The sequence below is a fragment of the Benincasa hispida genome, chromosome 5, assembly GCF_027475165.1.
Source record: "Benincasa hispida cultivar pf3 chromosome 5, pf3_genome.v1.1, whole genome shotgun sequence".
Taxonomy (NCBI): Eukaryota; Viridiplantae; Streptophyta; class Magnoliopsida; order Cucurbitales; family Cucurbitaceae; genus Benincasa; species Benincasa hispida.
Window position 1 is genome coordinate 56271778 of NC_143482.1, and position 22800 is coordinate 56294577.

A 22800-nucleotide genomic window follows, 5' to 3' on the forward strand; every position below is an offset into this window, starting at 1 on the left:
GTCTTGAGAAAGAGAGTATTTTGTTTTCCCTTTCCCTAATCCATTGTAATTTTACTAAATGGAAGTTTGATTTTGAACATATTGTACTCAATTTTTTTTTCTAGTCAATTTCATTTGTCTCGTCAACTAAATTTTTAAGTAATTATATATTTATATATAATTTCCTTGATAAAAGTATTAAAAATTTATTGTTTTTTTTCCATTTCAATAATCAATTATTAAAAAGATTGTTTTCAAATATAGTAAAATTAACCAACATATTTACGAAATAACAAAATGTCACTGTCTATCAACGATATAGACATCTTTCAGTGCCTAGCATCTAGAATCGTTTATCACTGACATTGATAGATATCTATTAATAAAATTTTACTATATTTAAAAATATTTTTTCATTTAAAATAATTACCCTTATCAAAATGATAATTTAATTTCCTAAAAAAGAATTATCAAAGTGGCAATGAAAATAATTGCACATTAAATGAACAAAACTAGATTGATAAAATCTCAATACATAAATGAAACTATATAATTAATACTTAATTTAATAGTTTGACCTTCGTAACAATATAATTAGTTGGATAAATATGTCCGAGGAGTTTACAATTCATTCAAAGTGACAAAATGTCAATCACAACAGAATAGAATTTTGAAGCCATCCAAATAATTGATTATTATTGGGAGGAGTTTTGACCTATTAGCCATACTTTTTTAAATATTAATAAATATTAATATTTGTTGATTGATATTCCAATCACAATTAGTTCATTCCATTGAACGGCTGAATTTGAGTTTCGATTAATTTTGATTTTTTGGTTGAGAATATATATTTTTATCAATTGTTCGATAAAGATGTACCATTTTTTTAATCAACTATGTGAAATTGGAGATGCGAAATCAACAAGAATTTAGCTGAACTGACATCTGTATGTACTCAGATCAAAAGATCATTGGTTTAAATTCTCCCGACTCCAATTTTTATTAAAAAAACAGAGATGCGAAAATCTAATTTTTTTTAACTAATTATAATGTTGTAATTAGTTAACTATTTTCAAGTTGACACTATACAATGTCAATTATTAGCTCTTTCTTATTTAATAGTGATCACATTTTTAATTCCATATTATTTATATACTCATAATTTATCTAGTTCTTTCTCCTACATTTTTAATTATAATTTTGAATTATTAGTTAAGTTTTGATTTAAAAAAACAACAACATTTTTTGGAAACTATTTTTTTTTAGATTTACTTTAGGTAAGACTTATATTATGGTATTTAAGATAGTAATTGATGTCTTATTTATTAAACTAACTTCGAATTAGCTATAATATTTAAAAAGTAAATGATTGAACAAGAAATTGAGATTAAACACAAATTAATTATTTAAATACATAATCGTCAATTTAAAATATCATTTTGGTTTATGTACTTGAATCTAATTCTATTTCAGTCTCTATATTTTCAAATGTTCAAGTTTAGTCCATGTACTTTTAATAAATCTTAAAATTAGTCCTTATTGTTAGTATGAGTTGTTATCACCATTATCATCAACACATAGTAAAATATAATAATAATTTTCATTGAAAAAAAAGATACAATGTGAATATATTTTCAAAATTTATAATTTTCAAAGACTCAATAGAGTTTTTTTTTTTAAAAAAAAAAAATAACAATAAACTAATCTAATAACTACTATGAAGAGTCAGGACCAAAATGATATTTTATTTTCAAGACAGCATTATAATCAATCTAGTTTAATAAAATATTTTTTCAAGTTTGAAGATTTTATTTAAGAATCTCATACTTATTTTATTTACTATACGATAATTTTTTATTGGACAACTGTTTGGACTAAATTTATTTCTTTATATGAAATGAGGGAAAAGGCACAGGGTAGTGGGAAGTGTATGGTTGATAAAGATTAAATTTACCCACAAAAATATAAAGCATTATGGTTGAAGTATTCCTTTTGTTGAAGCAATCTTGAAAATCCATTTTATGGGCCCAAAAAAGGAGGTGAGTTTGCTTTGGAATATCCTCCTATCATATGTACCATGGGTATAATTATAAAATTGGTAAGGGATAATATGCAATTTGCTACCCACTTTTATCTATTAAAAAAAAAATGCAATTTGGGAACATAATTGCCTTTTTGCTCTCTTAACTTTTTCTTTTGTCACTAATGATTTGATTTTTTTTTTTTATTAAATTATATATTTAGTCTCTCGACTCTTAGATTTGTATCTATTTAATTAATAAATTTTCAACAGTGTCTATAATACATCTCTAAGTTTTCAATTTTTATCTATCGATTCAGTTTCTAAACTTAAAGTTTAAATCTAATAGATCCTTAAACTTTCAATTTCATATCTAACAAGCCCCTAATTAATATTCAAATTTTTAATGATGGAATAATTATATATAAAATTAAATTTTATGTCTAATAAAACTCTAAAATTTCAAAACTATGTTTATTGTATATATACGTGGATGTCGAATAAGTCAATTACATATTAGATACAAAATTGAAAATAGGAGAATTTATTCACAAAAGTTTAAGTATCTAGTAAGCATTTTTTAAAATTCAAAATTGATAGCTTAAGAAGTTGTTAAGAACTTTTAAAATATTAGAGATTTATTAGACATAAAATTAAAATTTCATGAGATTTATTTTAAAGTTAGTAATTGGCCAACTAATTAATTATTATTATCAACCTCACTTCATTAATCTTCACTAATTTTTTTTTTTCTTCCCAAACCCTTTATTTTCCTAAGTCGACAAGTATCATATCTCATCTTTATTCCCATGGGACACAAATAGAATAACCGAAAGTTATGGGATATTTTTGTAAAGATAAAAATGGATCAAATATGAATAAGATAGATGCATGTTTAGCTATAAAACACAACATGCACTTAAAATGTCAATTTTGGTATATTCATTATTGATTATATAGTCCACTATTTTTCATTTCCCTAATTTGTTAAAATTAAAAATGAAAAACAAGCCATATGTGATATGAACATTTATAAGCTTCTTATGGTCCGTCTGATTTAAGATTTTGTAGATACTTAGAAATAAAGGATGTCGATGTTTGAGAATCTAAGATGACTGTGTTTGATTGTGCATGAAAAATGCTATCAGAATTTTATGAACAAAATTTATGTTTGTATTTAATTTAATTAATCATGACAATCTTATATGATTGTACTAGATTAATTAATTAAAAAGTAATATGATTAAATATATTGATAAAAGTTAATTAGTTAAGAAGCAATAACAATTTTAATTATAAATATTTGAAAAACAAATAATGTATAATTAAAATTATTATTGATTCTTAATTAATAAAACCAACATATTAATATATTAAATGAACGTGATGTTAATTATAAACTAATACTTAATCATTTTTATAATTAATTAAGTTCAACATTAGTAATTTTAGTTTTAATCAAATAATATAAAAAAATAAATTTTAATAAATCATATGTTATATAAAAAGTGAAAAATGAGATACAAATATGATAGGTTAAATAAAGAATATTAATAAAAATACTAACAAAATTTTATATGTTTACACTGAAAGACCAAATTAAAATTCACCTTAATAAATATATATTTTTTAAAGATATTGTTAGCTAATTAATTAATTATTTATATAAAAAGAGTAATGCATTCATTTAATAAATTTTTATCATAAAAATAAGTTAGTAAATATTTTAATAGATTATCATTGATCTATTAAAATAAATGTTTATATTAGTTTTTTTTTTAAAAAAATTAATATTAATCAATTAAGTAAATAACTTTTATTCAGGATGAAATTATATAAAAAAAATGAAAAGTTGATGGAGATGGGAAAATGAAATCCCACAATTTTGGAAGGGAATAAGAAAAACTTGTCGGTGTAAAATAGTTTATTTACAGGTAAAGTGTTGAAAACTATAAAATAAACATGAGTTTTATATGCCTAAACACGATCTCTTAAAGATAATATATTGCAAGTTAAAATACTATTTTTAGTCTCTATATTTTGAATTTGTTCAATTTAATATTTTCAAGAAATCTTAGTCCATATTTCTTGTTTCTTAATGATTCTTTTTAATTTTTTTATTTTATTTATTAGGCTTTTGATTTAAATTTTGATAACATATTCACATATTATATTTTATTGCAATCGCAAGAAAATTATTAATATTATTATTTTACCAATTCGATAAAAAAAACAATAAATTTAGAACAATAAATTTAAGATTGATTAAGAATGCAATAATTAAAATTGAACGTTTGAAAATATAATGACTTAAATTGAACAAATTTAAACATATAGAGTCAAATTTATATTTTAACCTATAATTAAAGAAAAAATAACTCATAATTTTATTAGACACAAAAGCAAAAGTATTTAGAGTTTATATTATACATAAAATTAATCTTTTATAATGTCCAACATTAATTATTAATTAGGATAGAAGAAATGAAATGAGTCCCACCACTGAATAAATTTCTTCTTCCAATGAAGATTTCTATGGACCAACAATAATGGCAGCACAATTTTTTCTTTTCGTATGATTCCTTCTAATTTTCTCTCTCACACTTACTCTCTCTCCTCTTTATGAATTCAGGCCATTGTGACTTTGATTCAAGGGATAAAAAAAAAATATTGATAGACTTCTATCAACATCTATCTCATAATATCAATGATAGATCTCTATCAATATCTATAACTGATAGATACTGATAGACTTCTATCAATTTTTATAAAAAAAATTAAATTTTGCTATTTTGTAAATAGTTTCCCTTATTTTCCTATTTTTGAAAATTTTCCTTAAAATAATTATAATTCATTATAATTAATTAAATTTAATTTCTTTTAATTCATTTAAATTAATTAATAAACATTAACGTTAATGATTGAAAATAAGTATTTAATGAAAAATTGATATTAAAAGTACAAATTTTGTAGTCTATGGACTAAATTGAAACAAAACTCAAATCTTGAAGATAAAATTGTAAAATTTTGAGAATTATAAACTAAACTGAAATCAATCTCAAAATTTAAGAACTAAATGTGTAACATGTTAGAATTGAAGGACCAGATAACAAACTAGGGAAAATATCAATTTAACACCCTAAACTTTGAGAGTTATATCAATTTAAACTTCAAACTAATAATTGTATTAGTTTAAACCCTGAACTTAGTGGGTTGTATCAATTTAAGCCTTAAACTAATAATGGTATCAATTTAAACCCTAAATTTTAAGGGTTGTATCAATTTAAACCCTTCATTATGTTTCATATGGATAAACACAATGTAAGACTTGTAATTTTATCAATTAAACTTGTAAACTTACATAAGTTTGGTTGAAAAAAAAATAAATGTTTTGTTGGATACTTTTCAAACCAAATCCTAATGTAAAGTGATACAATTATGAAAGTTTAGGGTTTAAATTGATATACTTATGAAAGTTCATAATTTAAATTGATATAATTATTAGTTTGGGGTTTAAATTGATATAATCCTAAAAGTTCAGGGTTTATATTAATAAAATTATTAGTTTGTGATTTAAATTGGTACAACCCCTAAAGTTTAGGGATATAAATTGAAATTTGCTCTAAAAACCAAAGCCCTTGGTAACCATTTTGTTTTTTTAAAATTAAGTCTATATCATCTACATATCTTACCACGATTTGCATTTTTAAGTAGAATGATTGAATTCTTAGCCAAATTCTAAAAGCAAAAATAACTTTTTGAAAGCTGTTTTTTATTTCTCAAAATTTGGCTCTGTTTTTTAAATAATGGATGAAAAATATATAATAAAATATATTTTTTTAAAGTGAAAGTAATGTCTATAGACTTAATTTTTAAAAACAAAAACAAAAAATAAAATGATTACTAAACAAGGAGTTAAAAGTTGGGTTTATTTTATCAATTCAAATTCTCCCTGAGATGAAGTAAAATATTATAATTTTTTTGGGTGGACATTGCTTGTTTAGCTGGATGGCACTCACTCAATACTTCAAATTAATTTACTTTCTTTTTTTTTATTTATTTATTTTCTATATAATTTTAAAAGATTTAAATCCTATTTTGTTCTTAAATTTTGGATATTATTCTATTTTGACTTTTAGTTCTTGCTATTAAAATTTTGTCAACTTCTTAAACAAAATAGCCAGATAACTTGTATTTAGATAACTAAACTACCAAATAAGTTAACCACGCTAAAAAAATTTACGGGTTCAATCTTGAACAAGGTAATAAATTGATTTTGTATTGAATATGGTGGTAAAATGAAAGTCATTTTTTGTTCAAGATTTTGATCGTTCACTATTTTGGTGCATTGATAGTTGACATTTTACTTCATATCAATCTTATTCAACACATCTAGAGCCCAAAAATATATGCTGCCTCACATTTTCGTTGAAGTTTTAACAAGTTTTTAATTGTAAGGGACTAAAATAAATACTTTTTAAAAGTTTAGTGATCAAAATAGAATAAAATTCGAGAGATGGAAATGAGATTTAAACTGATTTAAAAAAAAAATCGGGTGGGACGGCGTTAATTATCCGTTAGAAAAGAGAAAAAGCGATTCGTGAGAGAGAATCGGCGATCAGAGGGAAGTGGGTCCCGTGAAAGCTCAACTTGAACATTCGAATCAAGTTCTGTTTCCTTTTTCTACGGTTTCTTTGGATCGCCGCTTCTATTCTATTTCTAACCCAATATTCAATTCTTGTTTTTTTCCCTTTAAAAAACTATTTTGATTTTTTTTTAAAAAAAAAATAGTTCATTTTTGTTTTTAAATTTTCAAAATATTTATTTGTCTTTTTTTAAGTACTTATTTTTTATTCACGTATTTGTAATTTTTATTCATTTTGGTTCCTTAAAAATAAAAATAATTGGACCAAAATAGTCATATTTCAAAGTACAATAATTAAAATGAACAAAAATTAAAAGTACAGTACTAAAATGAACAAAATCCAAAAGTATCAAGATCAAAATAATATTTAAATCTCTTTTTATATAAATACAGACTAGTTTAAGTATGCATATACTTTATTTTACTTTAGTACTTGATTTTACAAATGTTGTGCATAATATAAGTCATATATAATGACATAAGAGCTCACTATTTTACCAAAGTTCATTATTTTACTTCAGATTTTATTTGACTTTTAAGCTTCATGTTTTTTTTTTAATCCATTGGAGTTGTTGAATGTGCTGTCTATGAAGAAGCACTTTGAAATATATGACCCTTTAGCCTAATAAACTTATGACAACCATAAAAGTCCAAAATCAAAGGTACATTTGTTATTCATTTCAAGATAAATGGAGAGATTTGAACGTCTAAGGTAGAAGATATAGAAAATTAAATCTATGCAATGATGATCACAACCCGTCTAGAATGACTTTTTAACCGTTTCAAGGCCTTTTATGGCGCTTAAAAGCACTTCAATAAGCATATTTAGTCATTCTAAATCAATCCTTAAGGGTACGTTTGGACCTCCAACTTTAATTGGGTGGAGTGTAGCCTATTAATAATTGGACTTCCAATCATAATAGTTAAATATTTGGCGAATTGGAGCGAATGGCAGATTTTAGGATTTTTTGTTTTGAAAAATGGTAAAATCGACAGATAATAAGATTTATGGCAACTCACATGACATGCACACGGCCGTGAATTTTCAAATATCTATTTACCCTTGTCTAGTTCGTAACTTTTGTTATTAATGAAACTACACATACATGGTAAGTGTAGAATCTTAAACAATGACATGGTTCTGTATACAAGGTAATTGATGATGCCTTAATTCTCCACTTTCCCTCTAATCGATTCATTTGAAACACTAATATTAATTGCCTTCCCCAAAATAATCACCCTTCTCGATTTTCTCCCTTAGTTAACGTTTCTGTAGATTTTATTATTAATTTAGATTTTTTTAACCACTTTTCGAATTAATCTCACTTGAATTAATTATTTATATTTTAAATGTCCATATATTATCAAATTTTAAATTTATTCAAAGGTTTGAATTATTTTTTTATTATTTTATACATATTCTTAATAAATTAACCATATATTCTTTTTCTTCATATTTTTGAAGGTTTAAGTTATTTTGTATATGTTATTAGATTCAATTATACTTATTTCATATTTAGTCACTATTTTAGCTGACATTTTGATAATACCTGATTTGTCCTTAGTTGGTTCATATGTTTGGAATATTAAATACAATATAAGTGTAGAGCTTTATTTGTCACACTCCTCTCCAGATTATCCTCTTAATCCGTGAAGAGATGTGAAGATAGCAGTTGCCAACCCTCCTACGACAACTACTGCCAACATACTCATGTGAACCTGTATGTCAAACATGATTAGCAGTTTATAATTTTCTAGAACTTAACACATAATCTCAGCAATAGCTCCAAGCACACAAATGACTACTAATCAGAATATCAACTTTAATATACTTAGCAGTTTCAGAAAAACCAACTTATTTACAACATTTGTTCAATGCAAACTCTACCCTGATCCCATGTCACGAACATAAAACCTAGATCGACAAACCATGAAGAGCTACCTAAGCTTCAAACTTTCTGAGGGTCTGAGAAGTGGCTGACTGGCAGAACTACTAGGCCTCGGGACGTCGACCGCTACCTGAGGAGGAAAACATTAAAAAAAAAAAAGTGAACTGGAAGCCTAATGAGTGACTTCCTTTAAGAAAACATGCTTCGTAACTCATAGTATAAACAACTTAATAAAAACATTCTCATTAACATACCAGTGTTCAGAAATAACAATTAGGAAATAAAGAAAACATAACATAAAAACCTTATTTTAAACTCATCAATATATCCTGTAAAATTCCTCTACTCCCTTGTCTGAACATGCGGGAGAGCCATTTTGCTCAATCCCTACTAACTTTAGTTGAGAGAGAGCCCTTTTGCTCGATCTCATCAACGTCGATAACATAAGTCTTACGTGCACATAGAACTGAATAGGATCTTGCTTACCTTACCATACCTTTGGTAGCAAGAATCGTCATATAATTGGGTGCCTTATCATACTTTCGATACCAAAGCTTAGGAGTAGGTTTTTATATTATCATACATGTTAACATCATTAAATAGCATGCTTGTCAAACTTACAAGAATCAGTAAATAACTCATTTAAATGCTAAGTCATGGCATGAAAACTCAAGTGGAACACATGGAAATTTCATATAAAAACTTTTTTAAAACATCAATCATGCATTAAACTCGATTCCCATTACTAAAAGCACGCGTTGAACATTAAAGTAAAAGTAATTATGCATTGAAAATTCACAAGTAAAACACTTAACAAATATTTTGAAAACTAGTCACTCACTGTCTTAAGCTACTTATCCAATGGGCTGTAAGCCTCTCCTATTTGCGTTTGTCTTGAAATAAGGAAAGGTCCCTTGGTCAGTATAACTAGCTCCCTTTTGAGCTTAATGCATAAACTTAACTTCATCGCATATTAGTAATTCGTTGTATCACTACTAGGTTCAACGCATCATAACCCATCTTCACCGCATCAAATATCCTTAGCCATCTTACCTTATAACTTAGCTGGAAGTTTGGATATCTTTCCTCAGGATGCTCAATAAGCACTGAAACACCTTTTTAGCCTATGCGATGAACGTCTACTACGCAGCGTACTCAGAGCGCCTTAGTTGTGAACTCTTTATCTACGCATCAACGCATATCATCACTTGGTCAGCTGCTTGTTTGTTCTTCATATGCAGCTACCTGCTTATTCATCCACCACATCATTTCAAATTTCAATTTTCCAAATTTTATCACTTTAATCCCAACATTCATTTAGCTAAACTCCTTTATATGAATTCGCTCATAAACATTTTAACTTTCACTTACTTTAGAAATTGAACATTACTCCCTTTGAGTTGATTGGAATCCTCCAATTTTCCTTCAAGCTTGTCGAGAACTCACTTTCTAAGTCTTCAGATGACAGTAGTACTCTTTCCCTTAAGCATAAGAAAACTTTTAGCAGACCATTTTCCTTTCTCATCATGTTAATTTATACTTAGGCTTGCATGACATTCCAGCTTAATTAAACGCCACCTGGCATACTTCTCTTTCAATTGACATCTTTAAGACTGCCACCTGGTTTACTTACCAGTTAATTAAGTTGAACTCCTCAGCTTAACTTCACTGCATGGCTTTGCGACCACTTTAGCCTTTTCCTGATCAACGCATACTTCTACCCATCGTCATATCCTATGTCGCCTCGTTTATCAACCTAGCCCTTAACATTGGCATACGAGGTTGGCCACATACTTCTCTCATACCAAATTATTGTATTTAGCCATAACATCCCCTCCTTGGACCTTTGGCCGCATGGCGCCTCATAGCTCCAATGCATGGAGTCCTCTACTTTCTCTAAATTTTTAACTTTTTTCCACCTCGCCCAAGAGCTCAATATTCCACACTTAGAAGATTTTCCTTCTCTTAAACATTACAAACTCATCATTCATTAAACTTACTTAACTTACTTTTGCAATAATGTCAATACACATCTTTTACACATAATTAAGAGAACTTAAAATTAATTAACTAGTAAAACAAGTTTAGAGGTTTACATTATTAATAACAAGATATAAATATAGCGTAAGTGGAGAGCTTGATTAATAATACAATGTAATTGGAGAGACTGATTAATAACCAAATTAATCATATTATAATCTAACAGATCCAATTTCAAAACTGAAAATAAGCATCATCTCGTAATTTTCGCCATCTTTTGGAATTGGAATTTATTTTAAATATTTAAATTAGATTTTGATAACCACTCCACGAATTGATTCACAATAAACTAATTTCTTCCTTATTTTTCTCCCTCTAATTGATTCAAATATCTACCTGTCTAGATTTGATTTAATCATTTTCCGAAAATATTCAGAATTAATCAATTTTTTATTTTTTTTTTTATCATCATTTTGATTTTAATTAATAATATGTTTTTGGATTTTACATTATTTTATTTGTTTTTTATTTTTTCAAATTCAGATTAAAATATTTTATCCCGATTAGAATTTTACTTAATATTTTATTTAAATTATCATCTAACAAATTATATATTTCATTTAAATTTTATCATTTTTTGTATTTTTGTAATCACCTTTTATTTATTATCATCTTATTATATTATAATACCATTAATTTATCTTTTTGACAAACAAATAAGTATTCACTTTTGCAATCTTGTTTTTACTATATCTCTACAAGAAGTTAGGCTTCTTTTGTAGATTTTGTAGTTAATGAAGTTATAAATACAATGTAATTATTAAAGCTTAAATGAAAATGAAATTATGAATACAATGTAGTTGTAAATATATGAGCTTCCTTCCTGATTTTTCTCCCTCGAATTATATTTTATTATCAAATTAGATTTTGTCTAACTATGTTTAACTACAATAAACAAAAAATTATTGATTTTTTTCTTCATTTTATATTTGAATCTATCTTTTATTATTTAATTTGATTTTATCTAACAAATTTTCAATTTGTTTAAATGTTTGTTACAAATTCAATTGTATCTAAATATTTTTTTATTATTCTATATATATATATATATATATATATATATTTGTTTAGTTTATTTTTAATATTAATATCAATATTATTATCATTATCATTATTAAAATAAGATAACAAAAAATCCTAAATTTCACCTTCTTCATCTTCATCACTTAGTCGCCCCCCAAAATCTTTTTTTCTCCTCCTCAATCTCATGTCTACAATCGTTGGTTTAGCAACCATTTCTTGAATTCTATAGTCATGACTATGACCACCCTCGTCAGGTTGCTGACCTTTTTCGCTCGCACACATGTTTCTTGCTCTTGTTTCTACTTTGAACATCGCTTTCAACAATGATGTTCTGGGATTGATACTGTAGTTGGTTTTCAAGATCGTTTGAGCAAAATGGTCACATGGAATGAAGATGATGAAACTTCCTACAATTGGTTTGATGTCAAATGCAATCATATTTCCAATAGTCACATCGTCCTAAAGTTGCAATTCTTCAAATACTCACTTTCCAACAACAACTTCATAGTACAATCAACTTTGCTCTTTCTCACCTTGGAGGAAGTCCATCGTTGTAGATATCCATAAGTTTCTAATGACCCCACCACTGGTCGTCATCTTCACTCGCAGACACACGTTTTATAGGCACCTGGAAGAGTTCAGGACCATATTGGGTGATTTTTAATTTTTGCCTCTAGAATGTTTAGATATTGTGTATTTGTGGTTCTAGAATGTTTAGATATAATGTATTTGTGGAATTCTAGTTGTTTTTAAAGAAATGTATCACTGCATTCTCGTTTGTACTTAATTTTGTTGTTTTAGGGTAGTTTTTGTTTGGATTGATGCCTTAAATCTCGTAGATTCTATAGTTTGTAATTGTATTGTATACATAATTTATTTATTTAATGAGGTATTTTATTTGACATTTAGTAGCATTAACCCACAAAACCAATAAATTAACATCCAAGGTTTTCTTCATTAGCTTAAACATATATAGAGAGACATACAGGTGGATCATCTTTAAGTGATAACCTAAATGGTTTATAGTAGATAGATAATGTTAGGTACTTTATCCTAGTGACACTACAAATACGACCTGTTTTGTAGATGTTACAATTGTTGTAAAGTAATATAAATGATTCGATCCTAATTATTCATGTAGAGACATGTGAGCGGGGGTGTTCTATACAAAGAGGTTTATATAAGACTGGACCACGAAATGAATAGTCTCATTATATAACATCGTAAATAATAGATACTTACATTTCAACCAGGATGACCATAGATGACATGACCTGAATCCTAAGTGAATTGTGAACTTCTACCTATGAAGGGGGTCATTTGATTTGTATGGATGATAATGGCCAGATCGACGACTGAATAAGCCTACCATATTGAGGATTTTTCTGATTGGAGAGCTGGAAACACAGCTACATAAGATGGAATTAACTTATTCCCTAATGTCGAGGTAAGTAGATAAATTGCTCCCTTAAAAGCCGCTTTTGGGGCTCGAACAATGTGGCGCGTGTGTTCATTAGAGGGATCAATAATACTTAATAAGCTAGATGTAACTATAGGGGAAAAACGGTTATTTTGGTCCAGTTATACTTACGAGCAATTTGTGAAGGATCATCGTACTGTTGACTGGTTATATCCAATGGACAGAAAGATATTTGTGCGAAGAGTGCAGTTGTGGGTTTTTAGTGGAGTGACTGACAGATGTTAGATAATTTAATTAAAGAAGTTTAATTAATTATCCAAGTACATTGCAACTTTAATCTAGAGGTTCATAAGGTCCCCTTGTAGCTCAATAAGAATTATTGAGAATTAATTTTGAATTAATTTAAATTAATTGAGAGAATTAATTATATATGCTACAATTAATTTAAATTAATCATATGTGATATAATTAATATAATGTATTTGATACATTATAATATAAAGCTTATTTTGAGAGGAATTAAATATTTGAATATGGTTCAAATGCTAATTGTATGAATGAGGTTCATACCATTAAATTTAATATAATTTAGATTTATATTAAATACCATGCATTATTGAGAGAAATACAAACTATAGGTTATATTGTATTTGATACAATATAAAAACTATATGTTACGTGTTATATTCGATATAACATATAGTTTAACATACAATATACGATAAGTTAGTTATAACACACAAATATAGTTTATTAAATTAAATTTTATATTTAATTTAAGAAGTGAGTTATAACTCATTCCCCTAGTTTTTCTCTCAATTAGACGTGGGGTGGGAAGTTGGCTGAAGATTTTTTTATCTTCTTCCAGTGTTTTACACGGTGCTCTGGTTCACTCTTAAGGAACGCACAAAAAAAATATTCTCCTCTCTCAAATTTTATCTTCCTCTCCGAAAATCATAGCAGAGCCCACACACTCCTACTAATTCTCAATCCTACGGAGAATATGAGGTTCTATTGTGGTGGTGTCCAAAGTTGAATTTGCTGATTTTTGTTCGTGTTTCTGTAGGAAGAGTTCGTGACCAATCGGGAAGAAATTTATGAAGACTTTTTGGCTTCAAGGGTAAGTTAATTCTTCAAACCCTAATTCTTTCTCCTTGTATAGCATGCTGTAAATTCTGTATTATGCATAATTCTTGTTCTCTGTGAATTTTAAAATTGGGATCGATCCCGCTTCGCTATGGAGCTCACAATCCTTCAGTTTTGTCATTTACTAATTAGTATTTTCTACTATATAAATTTGTTTTGTTGTTTTTATAATTTTGAAATCTTTTTGCCAATCTTCCAAATGAAGCTTTAATTTTTATTATTTTTTATTTTTTTTATCAACCCTTGAGATTTCCAACTATTATAACTCATTTTTTTTCTCTATCAAGAGAAATAACAGATGTTAAATTTTCATTCGAAAAATAGCAAACCAACTTTCCTTTTGTAAAAATGGCAAAATGAATTAAAATAATAATAAATTTGAAATTGCAAAAGTCCAAAGTACCCAAGCATGCAAATGAGATGTTACAAACTCTCATTAAGAAAAATTATTAACTACACTTTAATTAAAACTAAACAAAATTAACAACCTACCTTTTGAATGGGCTAAGAAATGTAGAACCCTAGATTCATCTTCTATAAAAGTAAAAATCATTTTTGCATCAATCACTTCTAACCTCGAATGATGTGGCCAGTGATAATACTTAGTGACACCAATCATGACTAGCAACGACAACATTCTAGAGACAATCGACGGATGTTGACATAGGTAGCGAGTTTGCAGAGGTTGGTTACAACGAGCAACGTCAATCGATGAAATCGACGGTCGACGATATGCAATGGTTGACGACAATAACTGTCAGTGGATAGTAGTTGACAGTGGCTGGTTGTAGGTTAGTGAAGAAGGGAAAATGGGGTTAAGGTGGTTTGCGTGGTGGGGGGTGGGGGGATAAATACGTTTCTCAAACCAAATGAAACAAAGTTAAATGAAAAAAGTCAAATTTAGGAAAAGTAATATAATATGAGGTTTGAAAATTCAAATTAACATTTGAAGATTGAAGATCTTTTAAATACAAATTAGTAGCATTTTCAAATTAAGAACCGAGATTTTCGCCAACATATTTGCATGGAAAGAGGAAGTTAATTCACGTTGAATATTTGAATAGAAATCGTTAGAGCCCGAGTTGTGAATTTGATGAATTAATTAGAGTGTAATTAACGAAGTTGTTGGATTGATTACAAGGAAATTAAAGGAGCTATTCAAGGCATTTACAGTGAAATTATATATATCTTTGTCCTCTACGATCCTAATAACATTAAAATTGTTGCAACCATCATGATACATGGTTAAACGAAAAATATATACTATATTTAAAAGTAGGAAAAAGCTTACATTGGATCAAATCAACAAAGTGGTTAAAAGATATGTTTGCAGTGATAAAAATTTTTATAGTCTAAAAGTCATGATAATTGTTCTTTCATCCCAAATACCATTGAATAGAATCCTTAATCGTTGATCAAAGGGAGAGATTAAGAACAATGAAAGAGCTGATGGACTCTTAATTGATAGTTGACCATGGTCGTTTTGTAGTCTCATTTAAAAGAAATATGAGGTTGATCTCGTTGATAAAAACAAGTAATTATGAATTAAATACTATATTTTATGTTTAAAATCAAATTATAATAAATACAATGATAAAGTCAAATTTAAAAATAAGGAGAACCGGTGAGAAACGAGATAGATCTATTATTCTTTATGTTTAAAACGAAATTCTATTAAAGACAATGATATAAACAATTTATAAATAATTTAAAAGAAAACATAATAAAGATATTGATAAAAATCATCTTAAAATAGTATGATTTAGATGGCATTAAAAAAGTAATATAATATGAAATTTCAAAATCTAAATCAAATTTCGAAGATTAAATTTCCTTAGATATGAATTTGGAGGATTTTAAAACTAAAAACCAAAATAATGTCAAAATATCCAAAAAGAGAAAATTCATCTATCATAAAGTAAACCAAAACAACCAAAATTGTGTATTTGATAAATTAATTAGAGTATAATTAACAAAATTATTGGATTAATTACAGTGTAATTAAAGGAGATGTTAGGGACATTTTCGGATTAAGCAAATATGGATACACATGTGTCCCATGCATTTTGCTATAAGTTAATACAATTCCTTGTTTTGCTATTTTTCCAAATGAAAGTGTAATTAGTACTATAGGACTGATTTTTTTTTTTTTTTTTGGGAAAAGATTTATAACCTACCATTAACTACGATATTACTATTTCAGATCCTCTTTGTTTACCACTTCCTACTCATACTCTCTCATTTTCATTAATAAAATAGTAATATGCACCTCAAACACAGACTATTATAACAAAGAAACTAGCACCTAAAATGCTCCTTAAATGTTTTTATATATCCACCTGGGAGAATTCAAACTTCCAAGCTCTTGGTTGAGAGAATGTATTTTATGCTACTTAAGCTATGGTCATTTTAGCAACGTTAATGAATAAATAGCTATATTCATTGTAATCATTTGTGCAGGATTTGAATGTGGATTTTGTTGACAAAAATCTTTTAGAAGAGTTTCAAACATGTGCATAATGTTATAGAGCATGGCAACTTTTCCTCTAACAAAGTGGAAGCAAATAAAACAGGTTTAATGGATAATCATAATGATAAGTATGTGTAGTTGAAAGATGAACAGAGTATTTTTTATATAATCTTTTCTTTTCCTTTTAATTTTCTCCCTTTGGTCACTTGCAAAAAGTGAGACAAATAATTTGGCATGTGAGGGCAGAGGATCTTTACAGTGTTAATGGGTGGTTTACAGAAGAGTATTATTAAGTCATTTTCTTCTTCAGTTGTTTTTATGTGAATATAATAAGAAAGCATGAAAAGCAGCATCCTCTTTTAGGATTATGTTAGATATAGAAATATTATCATGATTTCCACTTTACATTGTATATTGTTCACTTTGTTATTGCAGAATATTATCTCATTAAAATAACAAACAAAAACTGGGTTTTTCCCAAATATGGGAACAAACCTGTTCTTACCCAATTGGCTGTGATTCCTGAGGATGGAGCAAAATTTTGCTGATGTGGAACTTCTCATTCTTTTACTTTTGGTATGAGATTCCTAATGTCATTCCTTTTTTGTGGTTTTTTTCTGCAAAGCTGCCATTTTGTTCTAAAAATGCATTTTTATTGCAAGAAAATGGGTAAAGAACAATAGCATCTTGAGGCATGAACTTCCTCTCTCAACTAACTGTCATTGTTCAAATTGCATTCTGAAAAACACAAGCCATGCACCTTCTTCAAATGGCTAAAACCTGCTTGTCCTGCTATAAATTCACCAAAAATCTCAGTAATTTATTCAGTATCTGCACTTCAAATACACATTGAGCTTCTGATCTACAATGGCTCCCTGGTTTTTCGTTCTTCTCTTCTTAGTCGCAAAAGCTCAGGCTACAACGATCAACCAAACCGACCTGCAGGTAGCCATGGACGAGATGAGATTGAAATCTTACCATGGCTTTGTCATACTACTCAATATCTTAAACAGCTCCCATAAAACCTTGCAAAACTCAGATATAACCTTCTTCATGCCCAACGATCAGGAACTTTCTCTAGCTGCAATCTCACCAGACGGACTAGAAGATTTTGTTCTAAGCCATTCTGTTCCCACAGCATTACTGCTCAACAATCTTTTACACTTCCCAAATGGCAGCTTGGTTCCATCAAGCATCCCAAACAGAATGATCAGCATAACCAACTGCAGAAAGATGGGCGTGTGTGTGAACAATGCACGAATTGTTACCCCAAACGTGTGCTTAACCTCATCCATAAGATGTCATGGCATAAGCTCAACTATCACATATGATAAAACTTCCATTTCAGATACTTTACCAGCCAAGCAGAGTTCAGCTGAAACTATAGTTCAGCGGAACGAAAAGAAAGCAGCAAAATCTTTACAGTCAGCAGCAATGAAGAAGAACCGTCCATTGCACTGAATCCATCCACCTCCCATCAACATAGCTTAGTTCATTCAAATAAATACCCAGCTTTGTCAGTCATTCTCTAGATAATAGCTCCTGGTTTTAAGTAATCTTTCTAATAAGGCATAGTATTTTGCTGTAATGTTGTTGACTTCATCATAAAATATATTTATGCTTTTGTTATAAACAATCTACTTAAGTTAGACATGATAGAAGCAACAAGTCACTCAATTACGTTTACGATACAAGTACCTGAAGATCCAGTGAGAAACAGCTCCATACATTATCAGACAACAAAGCAACATAATTTGCAACATTTTAATTTACATGTCATTGTGCTCCCAAGACCTTAGAATTCATAAGGGATGAATCCCAAAGAATTCTCATTCATTTAGCTGAGTCAGGCTTAGAGGCATTATAGAGTAGATCTTGAATTTTTGAATACATAAGCATCTGAGATGGATCAGCCCCACCACTACTCTGTGAAGCTCTGGAACTTTCTTGTAGCTTAATCTTTTCAAGCAAATACTGCTTTTCAGCCTCAGCCTCATTCAGACGTTGTTTCAGGTAATTGCTAGCATATTCTTCCTCAGATTTGTCTGTTTTCGCAAGAGCAATCCTCTGTAGCCTCTCGGCCTCTCGTTTTGCCTCGTTGGCCTTAAGTTGGAACATATCAGCTTCTGCACATTTAAGTCTAACGATTTTTTCCAGTTCTTCGATTTGTAGCTTCTTTCTCTGTCTGTCGAGCTTTATCTCAGCTGCTTCCTTGGCCTTATCTTCAACCTCACGGTTGAAGGCTTCAACATCCATGCGAGCCTTTTTCCAGCTTCTCATCTTCTCATTAGCAACAATTTCCATTTTTCTTATAACCTCCTGCACCACTTCAGCTATTCGATTGCATGCTTCCTGTGGGGCCGCTAATGTTGCTCCTTCCCCATTTTCAAGACTACTCATAGAGTCTGTCTCGTTCTCTTCATTAAGATCAAGGACATCAGATTTTTATTACTATCACTAGTAAAACTGCAAAGCCATCAAGTAAATATAGCTAGAAAATAGCTCAATTACCCAGATAAATGGGGGAATTAAAACCAAAAAAGCTCTTCTCAAATGGAGTGGATTGCTCCTTGAACTCCAATATCAATCTCAGCTCATTCATGGCATACCAAAGAGCAGTGTCCAGGAAACTTTCTTTTTACTTCTACAGAAACAGCACCCCAGAGACAGTTTATATAAACTAAAACTATATTTTTCGAAAAAATTGTTCAAAAGGTATGCTATTCATATAACTAATTCTTGCAACTATGGAAAAGAATAAGCTAAAAGATCTCGCCCTTCGAGCTTTCGCAAAAGGTACAAGCCTACTTCTAAGTTTCCAACAGAAAATCTTCTTCCCTTTATACTTGTTTGTATCCTATAGGGCCATTTTGAAACCCAAAGCATTTAATAGAGTAGCTGTCTAGTGAATTCATCAACAGAAAATTCAAGCATCTTGAGGACGGATAATGATATCATCATGCACACTCTTAAAAGTAAAGAATGAAACCAATGTATTTAAGTTAGACAGTTACTCTTTACGGAACTGAATCTACACCCTCTACCAGTCTCTCACGCACAAAAGTTATTCCAAAGCAAAGGATCATCAAGAGAAACCAAAAATATGAAGACCATATCATTGATGTACCTTGAAAAAATATCAATATTGCTCTGCATGCTGCTGCAGACTCCAGAGCTCCACTCTTCATTTTCTCTTTGAGTTCTTCACATTTCCAAAAAAGTTTCCTCCCTCCGTGGTCCTCACTTCCACGAAAAATTCTGCTGACGAAATCAAGCTCCTTCATGAGAGATTCTTGATCCCAGGAAGGTGCACAATGTTGAAAAACATCTCTAACCCAACCAAGTAGCTCAGATGTTCGATGGCAAGCTGGGCACTTGAAATGCATTTCAGATCGCGCTGTCCCGATTCTTACCGAGGATCCCATGCAGATCTTTCCATCACGAATTGCACAATCAGTGTGAGACCAATGAGAACACAAGTCACAACCAATCCAACGACAGGTGTTAACTTCAAAATCAAACTTGTTGCATATTACACACATGCAGAGATTGCAGAAACCATTTCTGCTGGTACATATCTCACAAGTGCAATCATCAGCCGGAAGCTGGTTTTGGCAAGCAATATTTCTACATCTCTTATACACAAAAACCTCAATAAGCGTAGTCTGAGAGAGGCTAATATTTGGATGCAAGAAGGCCTGAATTCCTGTATTGATAGCAACTAGAATTTCAAGCTGTACCCTATGAGCTCTAATCAACGTTTTTGCAGTTAAATCAGTTCTACGCTGAACAAGCTTTTGCAGAATAAAAATCTCGTCTCTCTGTTGTGCACCGCCATTTCCATCAAGAATAACTCGAAGGCCATTCTTCAAATTTTCTAGAAAATCCTCCGGTAAGTGATGCATCTTTTCTGCTATTACCTCAATCCTGTCTCTTGCTATGTCACGAAGGGAGATTTTGTCAGCACTAGAAAGACGATGAACAACTGACTGCTCCACAAAGTCATTATCTGCCTTTCCATTTTCCATCTTCTTTCCCATCACTCCATCACCAATAGGCCAAGTTTCCTGAGAACTGGCACTCTCAGCAGGAGACTCTTGAACTTGGTCAGAATTAGATCTGGGTACCTCAGGTGAAAGTCGGGGGTCTGATGAAACTAATGAAAGGGAGGTTTGGAGTTCCTCGGGCCGTGGCTGTTGACGTATGGGAATCATCTTTGATGCAGGCTGGTGATGCATATTGGAACCAGATGATGCACCCATTAATCTTACTGTAAAAAAAAAAAAAAAGAACGATAATGTGAATCAATAACCACCATCAACCTTCACTATAAGTACATATACTCACTATACAAAAACACAAATACATTACACACTGTATCTATATAGCCAATATTCTAAAAGAGACTCCTAATTGCCATTTTACCACATAGAAGGCGAAAACTAAGATATTTTATCCTTCAAAAAAAAAAAAAAAAACTTTCCTAAGATAACCATGGAAAGACACTAAATTTAATTGTGTTTGGAACAATTAGGAGCACTGTCAACTCCTAGCTAACTTTTAACCTCGGAAGCAAAAAGTTTCAGAAATGAGAAATCTAATAATTAAGGCTTGTATAGTAACCATTTGCCATTCTGTTTTTTATTTCTGAAAATCCAACTTATAAACACTGTTCACCCACGAGTATCTATGTTTTATTATCTACATTTTAGACTAAAAAATTAGTTTTTAAAAACAAATAAATTATTCCAAACGCGATTACAATAGGGCTAATAAGAATAGTGGAGAAAAACTCCAGGGAATAAAATCATCTATCTGATATGAATTATAAGAAAAGAGCACTAAGATTTCAGATTCAGGCAGGGATATTGTCCAGAAAAAACCTGATGCAGTTAACCATAGCAGAGAAGCCCTTTCTACAATGTACTCAAGGAGGGAAAAGAAAGAGTTCATGTTTCCAAAACAATGAAACATCATATCCACAACCGGACTCCAAAAGAAATAGAACAACAAAAAACAAACAACAAACCGAGTTTAAAACTAGATCAACTGCAACGTAATTACAACTGAACTAAGAACTAAGAACTCAGATCTCTTAGAATCGCCTGAACAAATCCTCAATGAAACCGGAACTTTAACAAGAATGAAGAAAACACAATATCCCAGAATACCCAAATCCTCACTACAAGTTCATACCTCAGTAACAAACAGAAGCAAATGAAACTTCAAAGATCAGCCAGAAAATCATCAACTCCACTCAATTCATCAACTTCCCAACTCAAATACAGAAAGAAAAAGCTTACCCACCAAACGAATTCGAGATTCTTAGCCGATAAAAGCCGCGAGAAAGATCAGAAATCAGAAAAGGGTCGAATTGGGATTCATAATCAGTAGGGTAATTTGCAGATTTCAGGGCCCTGAAGAAGAAAGACGAACAAGGGCCGACAAAGGTTCAAGTGGCAAACCCTTTTACAGAGAAGAAACAACAGAGACGTGGTCTTTGCGAGTAGAAATTGGGCGAATACGGTCAGCGCAGGGTTCAACGATACGCAAACGCCTAAATTTGAAAGAGGAGAGGTTGGCCAAATGGTAAAGTTCGATTTATTTAAGATTTTCTTCTGAAAGTTGAGATCTTTTTCTAAATTCATGTCTGTAATCTGTAGAGGGAGGGAAATGGTTTAACATAACTTCGTTTCTTTGTAAATAAGTAAAACAAAACAGTTTTAATAAAATGGATGTTAAATTACAATCTTGGTTCGTATCATACAGCTTGGTTTCACATGTTAATATATATATATATATATATTGTTTCGGATAATTTTAGACCGAATGACAATATAAAATAAGAATAGAAACAACAAGATTAAGAAACGGTAAGGTTTGAGCCAAAAGTAGCTCATTTTGAGCCTAAAGGAGAGGATTTATTCCGGTCAAAACTCAAGTTTACATGATTGGATCCTCAGCCTCGACCTAGCAAAATAGCTAATGAGGCATGTTTCCATGTATGCCAATCCAAAGTATTGCTTTAAGACCAAAATGGACTTAAGAGGAGATGCTCGTCCAGGTTGTGACCGACTTTAGCTAAACATAAAATCGAGCACGCCCTCAATCAATAGGTTATATAATTAACCTAAAATGACTCTGGAAACCAACAGGACAACCAAAGTC

At 29.8% G+C, this 22800-nt stretch overlaps 2 protein-coding genes across 4 annotated transcripts; one reads left to right on the forward strand and one right to left on the reverse strand.

Moving 5' to 3' along the window:
* Window positions 1-17442: 17442 nt before the first annotated feature.
* Window positions 17443-18265, forward strand: LOC120077861 (uncharacterized). The gene has a single exon (XM_039031941.2). The coding sequence runs from the start codon at window positions 17500-17502 to the stop codon at window positions 18091-18093; it is 594 nt and encodes a 197-aa protein (XP_038887869.1). The 5' UTR covers window positions 17443-17499; the 3' UTR covers window positions 18094-18265.
* Window positions 18266-18290: 25 nt separating this feature from the next.
* LOC120077860 (OBERON-like protein) lies at window positions 18291-22404 on the reverse strand. 3 transcript variants are annotated; one of them, XM_039031939.2, is made up of 3 exons: window positions 21940-22404; window positions 19760-20902; window positions 18291-19049 (listed from the first exon to the last, which is right to left on the reverse strand). In XM_039031939.2, exons 2-3 carry the CDS (start codon window positions 20892-20894, stop codon window positions 18466-18468), a joined length of 1719 nt encoding a protein of 572 aa, XP_038887867.1. In that variant the 5' UTR covers window positions 20895-20902; window positions 21940-22404; the 3' UTR covers window positions 18291-18465. The 3 variants fall into 3 exon arrangements, with proteins under 3 accessions (XP_038887867.1, XP_038887866.1, XP_038887868.1); XM_039031938.2 differs by having other exon boundaries at window positions 21936-22346; XM_039031940.2 differs by having other exon boundaries at window positions 21829-22331.
* Window positions 22405-22800: the final 396 nt, after the last annotated feature.

Coding starts and splice junctions, on each gene's coding strand:
- LOC120077861 (XM_039031941.2), top strand. CDS start 17,500: ATGGCTCCCTGGTTTTTCGTTCTTCTCTTCTTAGTCGCAAAAGCTCAG.
- LOC120077860 (XM_039031939.2), bottom strand. CDS start 20,894: ATGGGTGCATCATCTGGTTCCAATATGCATCACCAGCCTGCATCAAAG. Junction 19,050..19,759: donor AATATTGATATTTTTTCAAG/GTACATCAATGA, acceptor ATCTTAATGAAG/AGAACGAGACAGACTCTATG.